Source organism: Nylanderia fulva, unplaced genomic scaffold (genome assembly GCF_048542155.1).
Source record: "Nylanderia fulva isolate GAGA-0341 unplaced genomic scaffold, ASM4854215v1 Scaffold9, whole genome shotgun sequence".
Taxonomy (NCBI): Eukaryota; Metazoa; Arthropoda; class Insecta; order Hymenoptera; family Formicidae; genus Nylanderia; species Nylanderia fulva.
In genome coordinates, this window is record NW_028191026.1 from 4625748 (window position 1) to 4650297 (window position 24550).

General features: G+C 32.7%; 3 protein-coding genes across 6 annotated transcripts in view; 2 read left to right on the forward strand and 1 right to left on the reverse strand.

Moving 5' to 3' along the window:
- Positions 1-1965, forward strand: part of LOC114929868 (uncharacterized) — a 67403-nt gene extending 65438 nt beyond the window's left edge. Inside the window, exon 7 of the mRNA XM_029301566.2 lies at positions 1379-1965. Within this exon, the coding sequence (XP_029157399.1) occupies positions 1379-1386 (8 nt within the window). The 3' untranslated portion in view covers positions 1387-1965. The remainder of the gene's footprint in view (positions 1-1378) is intronic.
- Positions 293-5614, reverse strand: LOC114929870 (uncharacterized). Of its 3 annotated transcripts, XM_029301569.2 has the most exons (4): positions 5308-5614; positions 4646-4684; positions 1409-1697; positions 293-1202 (listed from the first exon to the last, which is right to left on the reverse strand). In XM_029301569.2, the coding sequence occupies exons 2-4, from the start codon at positions 4669-4671 to the stop codon at positions 702-704; spliced, it is 816 nt and encodes a 271-aa protein (XP_029157402.1). In that variant the 5' UTR covers positions 4672-4684; positions 5308-5614; the 3' UTR covers positions 293-701. The 3 variants fall into 3 exon arrangements, with proteins under 3 accessions (XP_029157402.1, XP_029157404.1, XP_029157403.1); XM_029301571.2 differs by lacking the exon at positions 4646-4684 and having other exon boundaries at positions 5308-5613; XM_029301570.2 differs by lacking the exons at positions 4646-4684; positions 5308-5614 and adding an exon at positions 2934-3054.
- A 579-nt stretch (positions 5615-6193) lies between these two features.
- Positions 6194-21424, forward strand: Alh (coiled coil domain containing protein Alhambra). 2 transcript variants are annotated; one of them, XM_029301622.2, is made up of 15 exons: positions 6194-6884; positions 6962-7041; positions 7209-7373; positions 7544-7741; positions 7885-8574; positions 9501-9569; positions 10006-10343; positions 11969-12424; positions 12506-12689; positions 12774-12969; positions 13258-13410; positions 13504-13768; positions 13875-14003; positions 14154-14306; positions 15081-21424. In XM_029301622.2, exons 1-14 carry the CDS (start codon positions 6776-6778, stop codon positions 14302-14304), a joined length of 3183 nt encoding a protein of 1060 aa, XP_029157455.1. In that variant the 5' UTR covers positions 6194-6775; the 3' UTR covers positions 14305-14306; positions 15081-21424. The 2 variants fall into 2 exon arrangements, with proteins under 2 accessions (XP_029157455.1, XP_029157456.1); XM_029301623.2 differs by lacking the exon at positions 9501-9569.
- The last annotated feature ends 3126 nt before the right edge of the window (positions 21425-24550 follow it).

A 24550-nucleotide genomic window follows, 5' to 3' on the forward strand; every position in this document is an offset into this window, starting at 1 on the left:
CTTGCATAAAAAATTCCTTCAAATCTAATTTGTATAGTGTTATATATGATATTAATTATTTATCTAAGAGTTTTTAATTTAAAATAATATTTTATAAAAAATATATATATTATTAAGAAGAATATTTTTTACGCACTAAAAGTAAAGAATGATAGAAAAAATAAGTAAATGACATATAAAAATGAACGCGATATTATGCAATTTTGTACATGTATGTTAGTATATTGAAGAGATAACAAATATCTAATTAACCGTTTAATTAACTTTTTGGCATTTAATAAAAACGCATATCTGTTGTTTGCGCTCTGACATTATTAGTTTATTTTGCTACAAGATATTTCTTCGACAAACAATGTGAAATTATAAATCATTCATTGACTGTTCCATGCATTCTGAAGGTGCAGAAGAATGACTTACGCGCTTCTTTAATTTTTCTATTGCATATATATAACTTTGAAAGCTTACATAAAATTAGATCTTACTATATCTACTATGTACTTACGAAATTATATTACATATATATAAACATGATAAATGGATATTATTATATATTATATGTTGATATACTATATTATAATTTTTTTAAATGTGTAACATGAAAATCTGATAGTGAGAGTTAGGGATATAGTCAGAATGCAAAGACGTCGTTCATAAATCTGTAATTTTTGTTTGCGGAAACGCCAAAATTGCACGATGAACAACTATACTGCGTGTATTATCTTGGCCACTAAGGTGCACTTTTTCTGTTTCTCTTTTTCTAGTTTCTCGCTAAACTTTTTACCATTGAATTCAAACTCGTCGTAGGAAACTTCAATCAACTGATTGAAGTGGAGTTTTGTGGCGATTCGTTGCGAGTAACTGGACGTCATGATCGCGGAAGCCAAGGTCGGCACCTTGTCGGCGTTTGTCAACTCGTTGTTGCCATTTATCGTGATGGGTATCTTCTTGATTTTGTCGCGTCTCAGTTCTTTACCGAGCGCTAATGATGAGGCGATTAACGACTCACCTATTCCTCGTTTTCCATAGGCAGGAAGAGTCGCCAAGAACATGAGCTCGAGGATACAATGGACATTGTAATGCTTGAAAAGATTTATCCTCGAGTCCACGTCTATCATTAAGTTCATCAAATACTTGGACGACTCATATTTGCAATTGTCGCGGAATTGCTCAAAGAAACTCTTCTCCGAGCTGTCGCTGTATACCTAAAAATAAAATGTATTAATTAAAAATAAAGAACAAATAATTATACATAGTAAAAGTTGTTATTAAAGTTAAATTGCTGTTAAAGTAAAATATTGTGAAATGTGTCATAAATTTAAATCTTTTAATGTTTTATATTAATTATTAATATAATATTAATTAGATTAATGTTTTATAGGAACTTGAAGAAAAAAGGATGTCTGCTCACTTGAAGTTTATTAAAGCAGACGCCAACAACCTCGTTCGTGATAATATCGATAGCCACTACAGTGACACCGTCCTTGGCCGCGTTTAGACAAAGTTCTATGAGTTCCTCGGATGCCCCTGGTTCAGACATCAACTCTACGGCTTTACACACCGACTCATGGACGCAGAAGCTCTTCCTTATCACGTCGAGAGCACCCTGCAAGGTCTCGTCTGTTAAAGTTTCGAATTCTATCCGGCCATCCTCTATCGAGCCCCAAGGCTGATAATAACACATCCTTTCGCGAGTTTTGCTGGAAAACAACATCGTATGAGTTTCAAAAAACAAAATTCAACAAAATTAACTTTTAGAGAACAGGAAGCCAATATTTTGGCTCTATAAGGATCGCTTATTTTTCATAGTACAACACTATAATAAAGATATAAAAATTCTTACTTCAAATTATAAAAGTTTACGAAAAAATACGCCCGTTCTCTAAAGGTTCATTAACTTAAAAACTATTGTAAAAAATTGATGAAGTATGACGCCATATCATGTTATATTAAAAAATTAAAATGTAACTAATTCTGTTTTTAATTGCACATTGTATTTATATATATATATATTGAAAACTTTCTAATTATGAAATATTGCTTATTTATTATTCAAGTTGTCAATTACACTTAATCTTTTAAAAGTCTCTCGAGGCTATATATACTCAATTACACACATATACACACAATAATTGTTAAAAGTATATTAATCACACAAATGAGAAATATAACTCTTCAAAAATACTGTACATTTTTTAACAGATAGCAAGTAGGATAAAATTACGTGTTTTCCTGTTGCAATTCAACAAACAATTGTGTATACTTTATTACATGGCAAATTCAATGCTCGCAAATAAATTAATTAAATGATTTTAGCATACTAGTGAAAATCAAAATTCAAACATTCTTTTCTATCGCGCGATAAAATTTTCATATATTACATTTAATTTTTACATCTTATCTTAATTTTTATATATATTATTTATAATTATATCTATATTTTATTTATATTTTATAATATAATTTTATTTATATTTTATGATTATATTATTATATATCATTTTACATATATATTATACATATATTATTCTATATAAGCATATAAGAAAATTTTGATAAAGTAACATTGGAAACAAATTTAAAAAATTTTTTAAATAATTTAAAAAATTAAAAATTTTTTTCTATAAATATAAAAGATAAGAAAAAATATGCTAATAAGAGCCAGATGCAGAAATTAGGCATAATAAACTTGTTCTTAATTTTTTAAATTTAATTTTAAGATCTTTTAAACAGCAGATTGATTTTTAAAAAATGCAAATACATATCTGTCTACATAAACATTTATTTGTATTTATATATCAAAACTTTTTATTTTATTAGTTTTTTTATAATTATTTTTATTGTTATCGCTTAATTATTTTTAATGTTATCGTATATTAAAGAGATAATACACTAAATATATTATTTTAAAATTCTGAAGAATATTCTGGTAATACCTCATATCTGTAAAATGATCTCTTAGCACGATGACCGTTCCTCGTATACTAAAATTATCGATGATAAACAAGCTCGTTAAAAGGAACTGAATACAAGCCTGTATACATATTATATTTAGGGGACCCTAAATATATATGATTAGATATAATTTATCTAAAATATAAATTAAGTTAGATAGATGCACAAATAACGAGCATATTATAACGAAATTTATTATTTAATAGTAATAATAGTGTAAAAATGTACAAATAATTTTTTAGATTATATATTTTACATATAGGAATAAACATTTATACATGACGTCTATAATTATTTTAAATTTTGTTATATTAATTATATTATTTTATAACACAATTAATGACGAAATTTTAAATTAAATTTCTTATTTTTTTTAATTTATAGACTTTCTTTCTGGATTTATTTATGTTTTTTAAGATGTATATACGTACATTCAATGTATGTTTTATTTAAGGAGTATCAAAGTTGTAATTCTCTTTTTCTTAATATAATGCAATTGGAGAACTTCCAATGCGCTTGTAGATAAATACAGCCCTGATAATACAACGTTTTATGCACACATTGATAATACGTAAACACATGCAAGGATAATGTATCGTATAATAACATTCACTCTTGAAGGTCTCACTGTATTGCGTTTTCTCTTTCTGGACACATGTTTATGCAGCAATATTAGTTATCATCGTGAGAGCATTGACTCCAATTTATTGAATATACATAATCAATGTGATTGCAACGAGAATGCGATTCATTCGTCTGTTCTCGACTGATTTGTAGAGCTATTTGCATTTTTTCAATGACACGAACAACTCTTGAAAAATAATTAGACACGCAAACCAAGCATTCTCCGTCGAAGTTATCAAATTTAATTGGAATAAATTATACATTTCAAAACGACAAGATCGACCTTTGAACAAAGTGCAATTAAGAATGTGCAAATGGAAAAAATATATCCATGTTATGTATTGTATCATATAATTACATTAATAACAAAATTATACAGGATGTACCAAAAATATTCGACTTAAGTTTTACTATCATATTTTCTACAAGTTACATATATTAATGAAAAAATAGCATACGAATATACGTTTGTGAATATAATTTTTCGTTGACGTAAAAATATTAAAAATATGTATTAAATATTAAAAATTATATTCTAGCGGAAAAAATATGTGAATATTATTTACGAGTGATTTGATGCGGAAACAAATATTTATTTTAGTTTATCTTATCAGCCATGAATTTCTAACAAAATCTCTCTGTTCTATTTTTATTTCTCTCTATTTTTAAGCATGAATAATTTTAATAATTTTTTGTTAAAATTGATATGTATATATTTATATTGAGAAGAAGATATTTACGAACTATGATATTTTTTATCAGTTAGTAGAATACACTGATCTATTTAGCCAGATATATTTTAGGAACATTCTGCAATATTTATTCATAACAAATAATATGGCGTTATATGTATAATTTATATTATGCTACGTTTTTCAACATTCCTTTTATTTATTAATATAGTCTAATTATAGATGAAATAATATCGATAATAATGTCGATACAATATTGAATATGCGATAAGAATACGAAAAACCAGACAGAGTTACATCTCTTGCGTGTCATTATTTATGCGTCAGAATTGCACAAGGTCACAAGAATATATATATATATATATAGTGAGACGAACCTCGACGAATTATCTTGTGCATCCATTCTCGCATCATTTCTATAAAAATGATAAATCGCACAAAAGAATTATATAAATCGCGTTATTATAAAACTCGCGCTCTTAAATTATTTAACTCTGATAATTAAATTTCGAACGACAAAATTTTTTTTAGCGATTAGAAAGACTTGACATAAGAAATTCTGTCTATAAGAATGCTATAAAAACTATAGAAATAATATACATAATAGCTCTATATAAAAACAATACAAGAATATGATTTGACAAGAACAAAAAAAAACATCTTTTTATTCTATATATGTGCATTCCTTTCTATATATAATTTCTGGATCTACATATGAGTATTATTTTTTTCAATAAAATATTATAAATATGAAAGGTTTTATTTCTAAATATTCCGAATGGATGAAATCACGAAATGTTAATATAAATGATAGTATAATTATCGTTTCTTCATTAATTGTTAAAAGATATCGAACTTATATATAAATGCGAAATAAGTAAAATCTAGTTCAAGAAAAAAAATTCCTCAACGGAATAAAAGAAATATTAAAATATTGTTTTTTAAAACTAAAATCATGAAAAAAATTACGGAATAAATATTAGCATTTTATTTATTATTTACCTTTGTGATAATTAAATGAAGAAATTGAATTACTTACAAGATGATAGATGAAGCAAATCGGAAACGTGAGGCTCTTTCTCGCTGATTGACACAGACTGACGTTTCGTTATAATAATAATCGATCGCTTTGCGTGATCTTTCTTCAACAATAACGTCTCTCTTGTAATTATGCTATAATATTATCTTTGTGTAAACTGCGTCGTCTCGCTGTTCATTAATTATCGTCGGGGAATTCTTTATCACGTTTAAATATTTGTGAGAGTGTATTTCGTGATGCACTCTCGATTCGAAGCTCTCGAGGTTTCGATTACGTCTCGATTCGCACTGCAGCCATAAATCAAAATGTTCTTGCATCCATCGGCAGTGGTGCCACATATAGGGAAAGCGTGAACAGTCACGAAGCACGAACAATTTAGATGCAAATCTCTCTTGCATTCCGGAAAAAAGTCCTAGGAGATTTCTGTTTGTCCAAGCTCTTGCAAGAGTATTCAGAGCAGAGAGAAACCTGAGAGCGACCACCGCGATTCGTTTGACAGTTGTGACAGAAAAAATAAGTAATAATTTATAAGATAGAAACGTTTGTACAATTTTAAAATACGTGAATTTTGAACATTAAAATCGTTTTATATATTAATTTAATTTGTTTTTTAATGTTGTTCGTTAGTTGGCCTCAATTCGTCACTTTAATTTATTATTCAAATACAGAGAGAATATTTGTTCATTAATTTTATTTACATTTTATTATTAAAATTCGATATATTCATTCACGACTTATTTGAAAATTTTTGTCCCTAAGAAACACGACTTTGCATTGGTTGTCAGGGGCGACCAATCGCGCGCGAAGACGCGTCGCGTCATGCGAGCGCGCCTGTCAAATCTGCTGCGCGTGCGTGGTTCGCGCGCGACAGGCAAAAAATAAGATGGCCGCCCAACGAAACAAATAGAGCGCCGTCGTAAATAACACAAACCGTCCGACCACGTTTCGAGCGTGTCCCTCGTAGAATTCACACGTGCGTACCCGCGCCATTGTCATCGTCGGCGACACATCAATTATTTCGCGATCCGCTCGCGGCGAGCTCCATTTCGGCGCAAGAAAAAGAAAGAAAGAGAGAGAAAGCACGACTCCGCGTGTTCGCTCGCGGTAGCGTGATTCCGCGCTTGCGGGAGAGAAAAATCCTTCCTCTACCTCTTCCTCGTCGCTTGTACACTCGATCTAGAGTATCTAGCCTCGTGGTGGTCCTCGTCGTGCGCGAGGAGGTGGGAGCGCGGTGCCGGTGACAGGAGCTGTCATCCAGAAGGAGACCGAAAGAAGGAAGAATAGAGTGAGAAAGAGAGAGAGAGAAAGAGATAGTGGTGTCGTCGCCGGGTTGACGACGCGCTCGTCGCCAAGATGCGATCGTGCGAGTCGCACGAGACTCGTCTGTCAGCTTCACGTAGCCAATACTCGCGGTCCCACGCCTAGCTCCTCATGCTAGTCTCGTCTTCCGAATTGCTTGGGGCACAGCATGAAGGAGATGCTCGGAGGGTGCTGCGTGTGTTCTGACGAGAGGGGTTGGACAGAGAATCCGCTGGTGTACTGCGATGGACAGGGCTGCACTGTTGCTGTACACCAAGGTACTTGTGTGCTCTTAACCCTCCTGGAGCGAGTCATTTTATTCTGATTGTAACAAAAGTGTTACGATTTCTTGCAGCTTGCTACGGCATTGTCACTGTACCAACAGGTCCGTGGTATTGCAGGAAGTGTGAGTCACAAGAACGTAGTGCTCGGGTGGTACGTATAGATCTTTCCCTTACGATGGATGCTCTATATCTATTTATTTATTATGATGTATTAATTTATATTGATGTGTCCTTAATTTTCTTACAATGGATTAGATAATCGATATTCTTTTATTTATTGTGACAGAGTATAAATTTATATTGATGTGACTTTTATAGCGCTGTGAGTTATGTCCGAGTCGAGATGGAGCTCTTAAGAGAACAGATCAAGCTGGATGGGCGCATGTTGTGTGTGCACTATACATCCCAGAAGTTCGATTTGGTAACGTAACTACAATGGAGCCAATTATATTGCATCTTATTCCTTCAGAAAGATTCAGCAAGGTAAAAAGTTTGTTTTTATATCAGATATGGCTAAAGAAAAGAAATCTTATTTCATTGTGCTTAGTATTACATTAATATGTATATTAATCTATATAGCAAAGTAAAAAATTCGTTTTTATGTCAGATATAGCAAAAGAAAAGAAATCTATATTTCATTATACATTATACAGACATGCTACATTTGTGAGGAACAAGGTAGAGGTAGCAGAGCAAACGTAGGAGCCTGCATGCAGTGTAATAAGACAGGCTGCAGACAGCAATTTCATGTAACTTGTGCACAAGCTCTGGGCTTACTTTGCGAGGAAGCTGGCAACTATCTCGATAACGTCAAATATTGCGGATATTGCCAGCACCATTATTCCAAATTGGTGAATAATTTATACACTTGATAATTACGGTTCCCTTGAAAATTCATCAGCTAATATAATATAATACATAATTACTATATATTATTTATTATTATTCATTATTTATATTATTGTATAATATAATTATATAATATAATTTTCAGAAAAAGGGCGGAAACGTGAAGACGATACCGCCGTACAAGCCGATACCCGCCGACAACGGTTCGTCGGACTCGTCGCCGGAGAAGGAGGCGGAGACGCCGATCAAATCGTCGAGCGGCAAACGGAAGAGCCTGAGCTCCAAGTCCACCGCGAATTCTAAGAGTAAATCCAATGCTAGTCCCAGTTTAGAGATAAATGGCATCGCGGACGATAAGAGCGGCGGTAGCGGTCGTAATACGCCCAAGGATAATTCCACGAGTTCCAGCAAGTTCACGACATCTAACTTTGTAGAGACAATAGTGACGCAGTCGGAGAGCGTGTTTGGACACGACGGCACCACCGGCACCGTTACCACCGTCGCCACGACGGCGGTAGCCGCCGCGATGAAGACGAGCAGCAGCGGCAACTCGAACGCGGCGCACAAGAGCATCGGCGGCCAGGGAAAGTCCAACTCGTCGACCTCCAATAAGACGTCGAGCCACACCAGCAAGAAGAGGAAGACCGGAGCGCGTACGCCGACTGTCCTAGGAAGCGAGAACTCGAATCAGTCGGTCAGCTCGGAGACGAGCGGATCAGTCGTGGTGGCTGTTAGCACTGTCGTGCAGCAGACCGTCCCGAGCAACAATGTGCAGCCAACGATCACCGAAGCTACGAGTTTAAGTACAACGACAGAACCCGAAAAGTCAAAGAAGGTATAAAAGCCTTAAATCTATACAAAGCATAATATATATAATATAATATAAAATATATATTTTATATATATATATATATATATATTATGTAACATTTATTATATGATATATATATAATATATAAATTTTTTCAGTTACTTTAAACTCATTGAAAAAATTCGATTAAATCCTGACATTAAAATCTGTTTTGTAATAATAAATTGTGTAAATATTTAAATTATGTTTTAAAACTTGAAGATGATGCTAGAGTTTTGATGTTGAATTAACAATTGAAACACGTTACAAACAAAAATATAGATATAATTCTCAAAAATAGTAATAACTGATGTCAATCGTTTGACATGTTACAATATTCACATGCAACATTAAATGTACACTTAGCAAAGTTCACTCGCAACTTGTGGATAATTATCTAGGATAATTGTTTCTGGTTTAGAACAATGAGTTTAAAGAAATAATCTGACTTAAAAATGTAGAAGAATGAATATTTTTCAATTTTCTTAGCTATCTCTAGAATATTCATATATGCATAGTTAAAATTTTACGTTAAACTTTCAAGTATTAATAATGTTATGAAATTTTTAAGTGTAGGAGGAGGAACAGAGGAATGAGTAAAAAAAGAACAGAAAATTCGAAACTGTGTAGAAAATTATGTCAGATATGTAATAGTTTTAAAAATAGTTAAAGATTTACTGCTTCTTATTTCTTATATATTACAGATATCTGTTGAATATTTTTGTTTCGAATTTTTATATATATAATACATAATACATAAAAAATATTGTTCTGATTACAAATATTAGTTTCGTTTCAGTCGAGAATTTAATCAATTGTATAATGATATAAAATAATCATCACAATCGAAAAATTTCACAAGTGCTGCAAATGTGCGTACAAATCTATAAACAAAATTCGTTTATGTTCAGGAGATGACAAGAGGAGGAAGAATTATAAGACATATTTTAATTAGACCGAGCCATTTCGTGAAAATCCAAGTAATGAATATAGTTATATTACATTGTCCATTTTCAATGTTTAATGTATTTGTCTCCCTTTATACATATTTATAGATCAAACTTGAATCAACTTAATCGACAACAAATCAGTAATACTCGCAGTATTCTATTCATAATAAGAATCATTAATTTTCATTATTTTTTGACACATGGAAAGAGAGATAAAATTAAGAAGCGATGAATTCAGGAATTTGAAATTTTTTGCCACAGGCAATTGACTTAATCATCGTCGATTAAGTGGACGGGAAAGTTTCCTCTAATCACGTCTTGAATTTCAGTTACTCGTCCATAAAAAAAACTTGAACTAACAATTGAAATATAAATGTGTGACAAGAGCTATATATTTCTACAGCTCTACATATATATAAATCCAATAAATGCAGCATTTTAATCATCAAAATCTCCACAATTGCAGATTCCAAAAATAGATAGCCCAATCCAGTCATCGTCGAGCACCCCAGTTGCTACAGAGGCAACAACTACACCTGTGATAATGACGGTGACGCAGTCTCAGTCGTCCTCGGTCGTCACCCAGTCGCCGACGACCACGTCGAACAGCATCGTCGTCTCGGTACCGCTGACAGCCACCTCGCTCGCCAACACGGTCCAGAGTGTGGTGACCAGCGCGCCGACCATTTATCAACAGGTGCAGCAGAGCATCATCACCACGGCCGCGAACACAGAGCCAAGATCCAGCGCGATGGTGACCGCCGAGAGGTTCGCCACCGAGGAAATCCCGCCAAAGCGGTCCCGGTAAGTTTCCTCCAAGAGAATTAAGAATCGAGGAAAATTAAGAGGATTATTTCGCCATCGAAAACTGGCTCTTATAATTATGACAGAATTTTGACAGCCGCGTTGTAACCAGAATAAATGTATAATTTTATAATAATTATTATTATTATAAAATTATATATTCTATAAACTTATTTATAATTAATTTTGTTTCTCATGAATATTCCAATTTAATCAAAGGTGAATTAATTGGATGTAATCTCTTTCTGAAAATTCGTGTGAAATTCAGAGGAATTTCCAGGAAGAGATTACATCCAATTAATTCACCTTTGATTAAATTGGAATATTCATGAGAAAAAAAAATTAATTATAAATAAGTTTATAGAATATATAATTTATAATAATAATATATTTTTTATAATAATAAATATATAATTTTATAATAATAATAATTATTATAAAATTATACATCTATTCTGGCTACAACGCGGCTGTCAAAATTCTGTCACAATTATAAGACCCAGTTTTCGATAATTAATTAACGAGGAAAAGCATTATTCTAATTAGTAGTGTATTATGGAAAATTTTTCCATTTGGAAAAGAAATAAAAAAATCAAGTATCACCAGCGAAACGCGGTGAAATGCAATCGAATTGGCGCGAGTGCAGGTGCACCCGAGGAAGTCTAAGGCGTATGCGAGTGCGTATCGGTCGTGGACCGTTTTCAAAATGGCGGGCGCGACTGGTAAACAAGGTGGCTGGTTCTAACCTCTTCCCCGATCGAGCGCGTTCGATTTTTCCGAGAGGGGGAAAAAAAAGATCTCCATCCGGTCGGGAGAAGAAGTGCTGCGTCGCGGCTCCAAGGTGACGTTCGAACTCGACTCGTGGAAGCGCGAGCGACGAGGACGACGTCGAACGAGAGAAGTGCCAAGTGAAGAATGGAGTGTGTTTATAACAGTAGTCTGCCTATGTATTGAGCACAATAGTTCACTCGAGGTCATTCGGCGCGCGCTGCATAATAATTGCATCGCGGAACGGTCGCAACAATAATCGCGCGTCACCGCGTCCTGAACGAGGAGGCGAGGTGGAACCTCGAGGAATCCTCTCGTGACTCTGTTAACGCGGAATCTCGCGAATTGTGGCGGATAAGAGATATCAAGGTTATGTTTGTTTTCGCCTCGGCGAGGTGCCTCAAAGGCAACGAGCGACGAAAAGGTGTAACGTGACGCTGTAAATGGCACTTCATCGCGGTATTTCTCAGTGTGCGTTATCCTACTGCTTTATTATGTGTCATTGGAAACCATAATTTATTCAAATATCATATAATTACATTTATGTATATAATATAATTATATATTATATAATATATTATATTATATAACATGATATATATAATATAATAAAATAAATAAATATATATATATTATATAATAATATATATATATATAATATAATAATATACATATATAATTTCTAATCATATGTCAAAACTTTCAAAATTTAATTATTGTGCGCTGTCAATATTAATATTCTGTCACATTGCGTGTGTAAAATAATTAATAGTTTCTATTAATAGGGAAAATGAATGAATCTTGCACTGTGACTTGATTGCGATCACACTAAACATTTGAAACATGTTACTTTTCAGTTCCCAATCGTCGGATAAGCAAGAGAAGTCTCGCAAACCGAAGCGTGGCTCGTCCAATAGCCAAGCATCACTGCCGCAATCACAGACTACAGCCTCGTCAGTCGTAACTTCCATATCCAGCACTGCAGTTGTGGCGACGTCTAAGAGGGGGGCGAGGAACAACCATCAAACTCCTCCGCCCGCCGTCACAGTGCCTCCAGTGACCTCGGTAACATCAATCATTCAGGGCCCTGCGTCAGCTACTATTGGACACTTCAGTAGTATAAGTGGCACAGGCCCATCGAACATTATGGGACCGACAGTCAAGGAGTCACCGCCTAGTAGTCCTGGATCCGAAAGTATGAGCAGTACTACCAGTAAACGAAAGAGGAAAGCTGCTGTGTCCACACCTATTCCATCTGCATCGTCTACACCGACCACCCTTACTACAATAAAGGAAGAGAACAACGTAAAATTGTAAGATTTGCTAACAAAGAGCCAAAGAATTTGTCCATCAAACATGCAGGATACAGCTGACATATTTTCTATTTTCTTTAGATTTCAAAATGGAGTTAGTGCACCGCATATGCTAGGAAATCAGTTGAATCCCACTTCAACGATGGCGCAAAAGATGTCGGATACACTTACGCAGGAGCTTGAAGCCCATTCTATTTTTACAGAAGCGAGTAACTCCAATACAAACTTGATTGGACCGCAGCTGCACAGTAGAGTAATTGCATCTGTATGTCATCGAAAATTATCATTAAATTTAAGACACCTGTATCTTATTACACTTTACAATATATTCGATGTAATTTATGAATAGATACGGTCTAGCCAACCAGGTGGACCGCCAACTTCGTTTTCTTCGGTCTTCTCGAGTGGAAGTAGTATGAATCCTATAGCTGGTACTAGTGGGGCTCTAGGTGGTGGAGCAATTCCACAGACACTGGATCAACTTCTCGAAAGACAGTGGGAGCAGGGAAGTCAATTTCTAATGGAACAAGCTCAACATTTTGATAGTGAGTATATAGCGAGACAAAAAAAACTCACGCGATTGCATGGGTTTAGTGAGTGACGAAGTTCGCGCTTTTTTTTTCTACGAAGAATTATTTTCTATAAGAAAAAACCTGCATGGACACGCTTTTTATTATACGTTTGTCTTGTAACGAAATTGTCTTTTCTGTTCTTTATATACAATGATTTTTTTAAATTTGACATTTCTGCGTGCTTTGATCTTTTGATGTTAAATATGTGTCCTTACACTTATAAGTAGACTAAACCAGCAACATTATTGAAATCTGTTGCAGTTGCATCCCTGCTTTCCTGCCTTCATCAGTTGAGAGCTGAAAATCTTAGGCTAGAGGAACATGTAAATAATCTCCTTCAGAGGAGAGACCATTTATTGGCTGTGAATGCTAGACTCGCTATTCCGTTGACAACTCAACCTAGTTCACATCCAGGTTAGTTAGATTGGCCATTTCATATCTTTTGTATCTTATCGATATGAAATACAACACATTTGCAGTGTTTGTATACCTTAATTTTATTTTCAGTGAATAATATACATCCAACGGTGAATCCGTCTCATCCTAATGTCTCTCACTCGGAAGTGCCGCCTGGCGCCCCGGCTCCAGTACCTAGATCGAGTCGCGAACCGCGAGTGAATAACACGTACATGCCTCACTCCAGTTCCAGTGCTCATCCGACGACGTTGGAAAACGGTTTGCCGCCGGATCCCTCCCCACCTGCGGCGGCCTCTCTCTCCCAGTATCAGCATCGTGGATCATTGGTCGCGCCGCAACCAAGCCCAACAATCAGGTATCACATCCGTTCTTCGCGAAATATTCTTAATATGATTGAAACATTCTTAATATAATTCAAACATTCTTAATATAATTCAAACATTTACTTCTCAATGAAATAGGCATAGTCCAGCTGGAGCTGGATACCTTCAAGGTCAGCCAAGCAACATAGTGTCTCCGGCGCCGGCGAATACTTCCGGCGTTGTGCGAAATTCGTCTGTCACGCCGGATCCGCTACGCGGAGTGCCGAGGTAAATAAAATAGTGTTTCATTTTGGTCATCTGCGCTATTTCATACTTTTAAACACATAATGTATTATATATTATTAATTAATATATTTATTATTAATATATGATTATTTATAATTAATTACTATTTATTAATTAATTATTAATCGCTAGGTCGGCGTCGCAGTCGTCGAGCAATTATATGCCGTCGATGTATCAACCCACCATGTCCAGTCTCACCGGCAATCAAGTGGGCAGTGTTCACAATCTCCATCCTCACGGACCTTCGCCGACCAGCCACGGGCCACCGGGTAAACCCAGCTGAAGGTAGATACAAATACAATGTGGCAGCAGCATATCTAATTATTAAAACACGATTCTCGTTGCCGCGTATATATGATATTGTCGAATATCAAAGAAGCCAATCCTATTGCAAGAGAAACCTAACTGCGCTTCTTCGCGAGATATTGACTGACATTTCATATGTATATACATCATATACATTTTCTATGCCACGTTTCATCATTTTCTTACTTTATGACAAATGTCATTCTAGTGATGTCCATTGCATTTTACAATCTATAGACATATAGACGATTTATATCTCTTTGTATCTTTCCACGAGATAAAATTGTTATATAATATTATTCAGTCATGCACTGTACAAAGTTAATCTTTGCACGTATTTGATAGAGATGGTGGATCTCATTAAAAGATAGTGTGTTCACGTATTCATTCAATCAGATATATTTAATATCATTCTTTTATTACTTTGTTTTAACTTGTACTTTTATATTGCATAATTTTATACAAGTTATTATATACATTGCAACTGTCGGAATATATTTAGAGGCTCGATTAAAATTTATAATTATATAACAAAAAATGCAATTTAAAAACCGAAGCAGCAGTTAGGAAGATTAGTCTCTAGATTTCTTTGAAAATCTAAAGACAAATTTTCCATAAAATTTATTAAAATTTATTATTAGAATTTGATTCTCACAGAAATTTTACTTAATTAAATTTTTTTAATCACGTTAGACATACATTTCTTTAATCATGTTAGGCATACATTTGAGACATCTTTATCTCTCTTTGTAGGCATCATCATATGTGAACAGCAAATCCACAGATGTACAAATCTTAGATTGTAAGTTAATCTAACGCGTTAAATAGCAATAATACAGTAAGTGTACATTCTCTAATCGACGGTAAAAGCTGTGTACATTTCTGGTGGTGCGATAAAAGGATACGTGTGGGATTTTTCACATACGCAAAAAATACAAGAATTCAAAATCACAAGAATTTTGCAAAAAATACAAGAAAAAAAATCATGTTATCAATCTACTTCGATACGTTTGTCGTATCCAGATTTGTCATACGTTTGATTGCATCCAATAATTTGAATTTAATATACACAAATTTCTATTCTATAACTTGAGAGCTTGATATGCTTATTAAGACAGCTATATTTCTTTAGCGCACCACCATTGAGATGTATCGCAGCACTTGTATTATACGACAATGATGATATTGAGTGCAACCTATTTCAAAGCTAATATTTAATGTATATTCTAATCTTACGCATAAAGAAAAACGGAGAATATTCAAATGTACAAGACGAGCACTGCCTTTCGCCAACAAGAGCTGTGAAGTAGGTTGATCGCAATTCGACATTCTCTAGCGAACGCATGATCGTTTTGTTTAAACATCTCATTTGCTCTCTCATTTCATTTTCATTCATAATTTTTCGATGAATTTCATCGATATCACTTCTCATCAGCATCGCTGCGCAAATCCTCAAAGAAATGCAAATGTGCCATCGTTTGATCTATGAATTAGAAACACTTTTATTTCAATGATTTATTATTTAGTTAATAATTATCTAATTGCATTTTAATGACAATATATAAGTCTAGGCTCAATAATATTGGTGTTTTTAAATACATACAGAAAACATATTTTAAGTTTTCACTATTGTCTATATAATAAAATTAATTCATATTAAAGTCTGATCATTGCAAAATATTAAATGACTTGAATTAATGAATTCTGCACATGTCAGAGTTTGTATATAAAAATAATATTCTATAGTAATTACGATATTTCGAAATATATACATGCAACAATTTGAGTTTGATTTTATAATGAAAAAAATACGATTTTCTCTTTTTGTAATAAATCGGTTTTTTTTATTTTTTTTTATTTTTTTTTATTTTTTATTTTTTTATTATTATATAAAACTGATCAAGAAATCTTGTGGTTAAAATAATTAAAATATTATTTGAGGATGTAACGAGTAACGAGATCGAACCACGGCACAATCTTGGTAACGCAAAAACTTGTGAATACTTGCGATACACATTTTATATATGTATTCATATGTGTATGTATCTGAGTCGCGATACGCGAGTACAGTCGATTGTCCGATTGTGAAATCGTCAGGACCAAACACTATTCTTATTACAAAGTCTTCCCTCGATCTGCATTTTTTTCTTCTAATAACATATGTGCGGGATTAGAATAAAAAAATTACGCGCTCTGTTCTTCGTTCGCTTTTTCGCCCCAAGAGCGATAGAAGTAAGAGTAAAATGAAAGAACGGAGTGAACTGGAGGAGTGATTTTTCGTCATTTTACGAGTATATATAGTTGATTCATAAAATAGACAAAATCGCAATACGACGCATCGCTAACATACGGACATTCGGCTGTAATTCTGTAAGTAGAGTATGGAACAAAAACGATCGTATAAGAGCGAAATTACGTTACGATTGCTTTAAAAAAAAGAAAAAACAATGTATATGCTTGTATATGGGAATTGAAGTTGATCCGTTTTGTGCTGCGTTTTTGGTGAAAATAGCGTTAAAAATTTTTCTATTCACTTTCTCATTGTTTTATAATTTCTCCGAGAGCGAGCAATGCGTGCAAATCGCAAAAAGAAATCAAAAAGTACTGGACGGTAGAGAACATTTTTAGAAAATAAGATTTTGTAAGAGAATATATAAGGTTTTTCGCTCAAGGGCTACGATATATAATACAAAGTAGCATGTGTTTTTTGATAAGTCGACGAGGAAAAAAAATTGCATGTGATACACATATGCAAAAATCACAAAATGACATGCAACGACGTAAAAAACGACGCGGTTGTAAGAGAAAAGAAAGAAGAAAAGAAGGTATTGGCATCAAGAATCGTCCGCGATTGGCCCGATAATTCGCTCTGAAAAATCGGAACATGGCATAAGTATTTGGAAGAAACGTCAAGCAAGCGGAGAGAGATTTACTGACACTCGCAGGATGATACGTTTTATGCTGTCACTTTATTTTTGCACCGTGGTTTACGAGCATAGTACGAGATTTCTCAGCCTCGCAAAGGATACTAGTTGAACGAACTATAAATATGATATACACATACGTATATTCGAATTCATCGTACAAAACTGAAGCTTTTTTCCCTTAAACCACCTTTACGATGTCTTTGTTTTTTATTTTTTGCCGATTTAACGGCAAAGATGAGAAAAAAACTGCCCGCGAAAATTTCTAAGAATTAGAGATCGACTGACATTATACCGTATTGTGTTCTTTATCATTATCGTAAATCCGATGTGTTCTAAATCCGAGATATCGAGATGTCACATTTTTTTTCCTTCCTCTTACAAAAGAAAAAAAAACAAGTATATATTTTACGTAAAGTATTTTAGCATCTCAACCCGAACACGTTTTTAAGAGGTGGTTAAGGGATAATAAGATAAAATAAGGGAATCGCGATTATACTTTCGAATAAAAAAATTTGTAAGTCCGATTAGTGATTAGAGACACGGGATTTTTAAGCGAAAGAGAAAACTCTTAATTAAGGAAGTCTAGGCTTAAACACTGTACGATATAAAAAAGAGGTAATATTGTATAATATTTGCGACGATAAAGAAAGAGAGAGAGAGAAAAAGGCGCAAGAGGAGGGTAGCGAGATACAGGAGGTGGACATGAAAACACCAAACCTACAGAATAGCTTATCACCACTCAGGGAGAATCAGTTTATTACGCAAAATTCTGCCGAGTTTTCCTTGTGGACGTCGATTGTACCGCGGGAGTACGACATGTAACACGATTTAATTGTCAAATTATCATGCATTCTTAAAAGCCGCGATAATTAATGCTGTTTTTTTTTTTAAACACAGGCTTACCGCAAAATATTTTCATGATATATTTTATCACGATTTTTTCCAAATTTATAATTGACTACAAAGCGTCTTTTCTTACATAGATTTGAAATTCTAACTTAAACATGAATCAAGTGTTCTGTCATAATTTGTATAAATTCACTCTGACCAAAAAAGTCTGCAGCTTTTCAAGAATGTATGATGAAAAGTATCGAACTTTTAAAACTGCGTATTAATCGTACTGATTTGGTGACTTTCGTGATTGACGACCTTGTCGAAAGTTCGCTAGGATTTCTAAAAAATGAAAGAAGAAAAAAAGTGAAAAATAAAAAAAAATATCGTAATGTCACAAGAGAGAAGACATCGCGTTTATACTACTGAAGAGTATTTTATTCATTATCAGTATAGTAATGTCGACTGTATTGTTAGAGAATATTATATGCGAATACGTGCGCGAGGCGATATTACAGGAAAATAAAATAAACGCAGCGTGGAATAAACACAGTTGTACGATATCCTAGCAAAAGAGAAGAGGACGAAGAAAAAACGAAGTTATAGAGAGAAAACAGTACGATGATATTTTTTCACAGCTAATCGTGCCAAATTTTTTCAACCGAATCATTGAACTTCTCGATTCCTTAGACGGCTTTTTTAAAAACGTAGAAGATAGAATGAAAAAAAAGAACTCGGCGCAAGAGAAGGCTATTTGCACATTTATTTAGTCATTGACACGAATAAGAGTCGTTATCGTCGTCATATGTGTATGTATGTGTGTACGTGTGTATGTTTGAGAGTCGGTGAAGCTTCTCTTTCCCTCTTCGGCTGTAATCGTCCGTCATTTTACTTCTCTCGGTGAGTTACTTATATCGTCATGTCGCGTCATTTCTGCCAGGTGCAAGAGGCAACAGAAAGGAAGAAAGTTCGATTGTCTGCGTTTCTGTGTTCAATCTCTCCAAGTGTCAGGAGGTACAAAGAAAACAATTGTGTTCCTAATCATCCGAGAATCGGGGCTCTCGCGACCGAGTTAATTAAGTAATTTTTTCCTTTCTTTTTTTTTTTTTCTTGTCTTGTATCCAAAGTACTCTCCAAACGACGTGGGAGAGGATTTCGCGTGATTACAGAATTTCACGATCATTGGGAGTCGTATTCGATATTATTAACGATCGTGCGTGTAGGTTTACTTTCGTAGATAAGATCTTATCTCTCTAAGAGCGATGCGATTAAAATCTCATGTAATGGACACTTTTATCAAATAAATTGTCACACTTTCCTACGATACTTTCCTAAATACTTTATGTCTCATCGTGTTCTTCTCGTGAAAAAAAAAGAGGAAGAAACATTTTTCCAATTCCTTTTTTTTTTTTTTAGATTTTTTTGTTAATTTTTCGTTATTCGCGTTCGTAAAAATCCCTCGTAAACAATTCACGTATTTTTGGATATAATTATGTATACATCAGTACATGGATCACATTATTTATGCATTTATAGTAACTGTATCGCATGTCATTCGCATTTAGGAACATAGGTACCGGTTCTTACCGCGAAATCGATTTGTAATTAGAAAGAGAACAAAGACAAGAGAGACATTCTAGATTTTTTATCGTTCTATAGACAAGATACATATATGTATGTATATATATATATATATATATATATACATATATATTGGTTGAATAATAAATATGGCAATATAAGTAGCGTATATGTAAAAAAACAAATTATAAAATATTTGCATCAGTTTGTGTAAATGAAAATTTTTTCTCAAATATTTAGTAAAAAATGAATGAAAAATGAATTTTTCTTAAATTCATTTTTTTATATAATTTTGAGATTCTTTCTAAAATCTGGTTCGGATCAATCACGAACGATTGCAAATAAATAACAATGAAAAAGTGTTATTAATTATAAAATAATTTTATACAAAAAGATTTAAAAAATAACGTCTTTTTTGCGCTTATTTCTTAATATTAATTTACACTCAGTTTAAGGAAGATCAAGAAATACAAAAATTAATTGGTACGATTTTGTGTGTCGCATATAATATTAAATTGAAAAATTGCTATCATAAATTTTCTTGTTTTATATGTGTAGGGAAAACAATTCTATATATTAAAAATATTTGATTCTATAGATTTGTCTAAAACTGCAAACACATATTTTACAAAATTATTGCAAATGTATTGCAATAATTATTATTTAGTGCATCTTGTCGGATAAAATCATAGAATTCGATATTGAAATGTCAAAAATACAAAGGAGATAAAAAATTGCATCTTGCCATGTCGCATCTCGAATTCTTTTGTATTTTTATATCGCAAGAATTGTTCTCATAATGATCTATGTCAAATTTACTTATTTTTTAACCGTATAATTTCTTGTTACTGCAAAAATAGATACTTGCGATTTTCTTAAAAATCAGGATCTCTACGATATTCCTCAAAATTATATTTTTTTCAGGACATATCGTCAATCCCGATTCTTCCAGCATTAATTCTCGGATGCATGTAGCTTTCTTCTAATGGAAAGTACTGTAAAAATTCAAATAGAAAAATAATACCGATAATTTTAAAATCTAATTTAGAGAAATTATCTAGAAAATGGAAATTGAAGATATTAAAATATTACATAAAATCTGAAAAAAGTCTTATGCATCCAAGAGTTAATGGGGAATAAATGCTAAACGCTGCCGATTCCAGCTCTTATATTATTGTATCGTATAATAATTATGCACGCAACAAGGACGTGATCTCAAGCAATCACAGGCATTGTACTTTTTGTACTAATCGCTAGTTGCTATTTTTACTGTGAAAAGAGAAAGAGAAAAAATTGTCACACATGAAATAATCTTCGACGTTCGTGAAATCGTGTTGGAATCTTTATTTTGTCGCATGCAAAATAAAGATGCAGCGTTTTCAGTGAAATGTCACAACTTTCCGGACGAGAGATAGAAAGAGAAACAGAATATTCTAACGCGAGAAAAGGCTGAATTGTTCTTTTTTTATTGCAATGCAAAAGATGTAAATAAATAGTCGTCAATAACGAGGACCACTTTTCTGATAGACGAACGATATGACGAATCGAAAAGATAAGTTCATAATTCGTAAAGTATCTCTGCAAGTAAAATGAACTTTACCAATTATGAATTTGTAATAAGCACGCTGTTTTCACTCGTTTCAGAAATCTTGTTCCCCCTTGTATAATTCGAGCGAAGAATGTAAACAAGCTGATGATATACGATTTTGTAATGTAATATTGTGCATATGACGCATATAATAAAGAAGACTAAATGATCATATGCGATACAATCCCGATTTGCTCCGATAATCTTCCTACGAATGTGCGTGTTTGTCTTATGCACGATCTTATCATTTTTTTCCAACAAAGTTTAACAGTATACAATTAATGTATAATATGCATCTATTTTACAGAATTACCGATAATAATTATATATAATTATATATATGTTTTTGTCGCATAAATGTATAATATAATTTCTCGCGTGTACATTGTTAAAAAATTAATAATTGTCTAACAAATATTAATTTGCATATATTGAATGTTAATAATTAATAATTATTAACATAAACATGCTTGCTTATATAAAAAATTTTAGGAAAAATAATTGCATTGTACAATATAATATATATAGTTGGCATTTTACAAAACAGCAACATAAAATTTCAATGGAATTGAGAAATGCCATTAAAATAGGTCAAAAAAAGATATACCTCAAGTTGTAATGCTTAGAATGACTCGTTCACGGGTATTATTTTCCGCAGAAAACATGAGACTTCGAGATTCTCTGAATCGAAACCTACAATTGGGTGCAAATTTCTTCTCCATTATCTACCTATCTTTCGCTTGTCGCTTCGGTGCGGCCAACGATCTGGCAAGTTACTGTCATCTCTCCCAAATTATTTGATATTGTGTACGAATTTAACCAAGACAGTTTACTTCATTGTTGAAGAGAGAATGTCCAACCTATGTGTATTTGAACGAAAAATATTAATAATTGTATACAGATTCACATATTTATCTAAAGCCAAATACTTTGCTAATCTCTTTTTTTCTTTAATAATTGTTAATAATTAGGAGAAATTAATAAATTATAAAAATTAGTTATGTTGATATTATATATTATATATTGAGAAAATTTTTACTGAGTTTTAAAAAGGGATAAAAAGATTGAAAGAGGAAAACAGATAGCCACGAAAATTAATAATATTTACTATAATCTATAAAAATTAGCGATATTTCTACTAATCTAGACTTATTTTGTGATTAAAATACATTTTAAATTCAGTGTTGTATCTTTCATTTATAAACCAATGCCTTTGTTTTGATGTGTACATTTCGAATAGTCTTTATAATATTAGATTCATTTGCAGCATTAACGTTATCCCAATCAAAAGCATGTTTTTTATTCATAATATGTTCAGAGACCACAGAATGCTTGGAGGAATCAAATTTAATATTATTCATATGCTCTTTTAGTCTAGTGCGTAATTTTCTTTTGGTTTGCCCAACATACGAAGCTTCACAATCCTTACAATTAATTTTGTAGACAACATTATTATTATTGTTATGCACGTTTTTGTCCTTGTGGACTTTAATTAATTTGTTAAGATTATTTAGACAACGGTATCCTACTCTGAAATCTGATTTTTTTATTGTCGATGCTATTGTCTCAGAAATGTTATTAATGTATGGAATGACGAAAAATTTTTTCTTGCTATTATCTTCTGCAATTTCTTTTTTTCTATTGTTGTTAAACTGACCATTGTTTAAAACTCTTATTCTCTTATTTATTTCTTTAAAGATTATGGATATGGTTCATTTGGAGTAATGTATAAGTGTCACTCCAAGTTTTTATTAATAATTCTAATATATTTTATGAATAACCGGACGAATCATTCTGCTTCTAATTGGGTTCTTACTTTGTTGAACTATTTTAATGGTCTCAATTCATTGTAAATATATTTTGCGTTTTAACTATGACTCAACTATATAACTTATATTGACTATGTATTGCGGATTTTTTATTAGAATTTTATGTATTTATTTATTATCGTTATTTATTATCACTATTTTTTTGCGCACTGAAGAGGAGCAAGTAGAGCTCGAAACGTTTGTATAATTATTATTTCAAATTAAGAATTTTCTTCTCAATAATAAAATAATATCGTATTGCTCGTTACACATGGCCTTAATTTAATAATTTATCATTGTTTTTATTGTCATACGAGCTTGAGCATTGGTATGTGATGTTTTGATTAGGTATTAATTTAGCATTAATTTTTTTAAAAATTAATTGATACAAAATTATTAATTTTTAATTTATTTATATTACATATTTATATTACTTTTATATTTATTTATATTACATATACATTAATTTTTTTATATAAAATTCTTTAAAATTTATATATAGAAACAAAATTTGCATGATATTGAATGTTAATAATTAATAATTATTTAACAAAACATCGCTTTGCCTTATATAAAATTGTTAGAATTTATGTAGAGAGAAACAATTAATTTGCATTGTACAAACGTTATATATATATATATATATATATATATGTTGCGGATTTTACAAAACAGCATCACGATGCACAAACTTGTCAAGCTGGAATATCTCTGAATGAAGTGCGGTCGATTGTAAAATGGACAAAAAAAAGATATACCGTGTCGGAAAGTTGCTCATTATGCTTTAGAATGACCTCGCTTCACGGGGGATATTATTTTTCCGCCGAGGAAAACATGAGACTTCGACGACTTCCTCGTGCAATCCGAAGACCGCGCTGACAATTCCGCGGTGGCGGAAATTTCTCTCTCTATCTATCTATCTATCTCTTTCGCTTGCTCGCTCTCGGTGCGGCCAACGATCGTGGGAAGTCTCACCTGCGACCTCGTCTCCGGCGAAATCAATATTATACGAAAGCATGCGAGCAGTCTGTGTACCGCGGATAACGCCGAAGACGAGTTTCTTGTTGTTGAAGAGAGAAAGTCGCAGAATCGCTTATTGTGTCATTTTCGATCCAGTCGCGAGCGAAATTATATTAATTAATCTGTACGTCACAGATTCAGCATATTTATTCGTAAAGAGCCAAATGGACTTTGCTAATTTCTCTTTTTTTTTCTCCTTTTAATAATCTCTTTATGTATATATTAAGGAGAAATTTATATATAAATTATAAAAATTATATATATATATATATAATATATATATATGTGAGAAATAATTTTTAACTGAAAGTATTAAAAAGGGGATAAAAAGATTGACACAGAAAGAGAAAATCATATTAAGACACACGGAATAATCTAGCATATATATTTAATATATAATTATATAATCAATTAGCGAATTATTTTTTCTCACTTAAATCTAGACTTATTTTTGTGAATTAAAAATAT

Coding starts and splice junctions, on each gene's coding strand:
- LOC114929870 (XM_029301569.2), bottom strand. CDS start 4,671: ATGGATGCACAAGATAATTCGTCGAG. Junction 1,698..4,645: donor GCACAAGATAATTCGTCGAG/GTTCGTCTCACT, acceptor GTTGTTTTCCAG/CAAAACTCGCGAAAGGATGT. Junction 1,203..1,408: donor TCTGCTTTAATAAACTTCAA/GTGAGCAGACAT, acceptor TTTTATTTTTAG/GTATACAGCGACAGCTCGGA.
- Alh (XM_029301622.2), top strand. CDS start 6,776: ATGAAGGAGATGCTCGGAGGGTGCTGCGTGTGTTCTGACGAGAGGGGT. Junction 7,042..7,208: donor AAGAACGTAGTGCTCGGGTG/GTACGTATAGAT, acceptor TGACTTTTATAG/CGCTGTGAGTTATGTCCGAG. Junction 13,411..13,503: donor TCAACCTAGTTCACATCCAG/GTTAGTTAGATT, acceptor TTTTATTTTCAG/TGAATAATATACATCCAACG.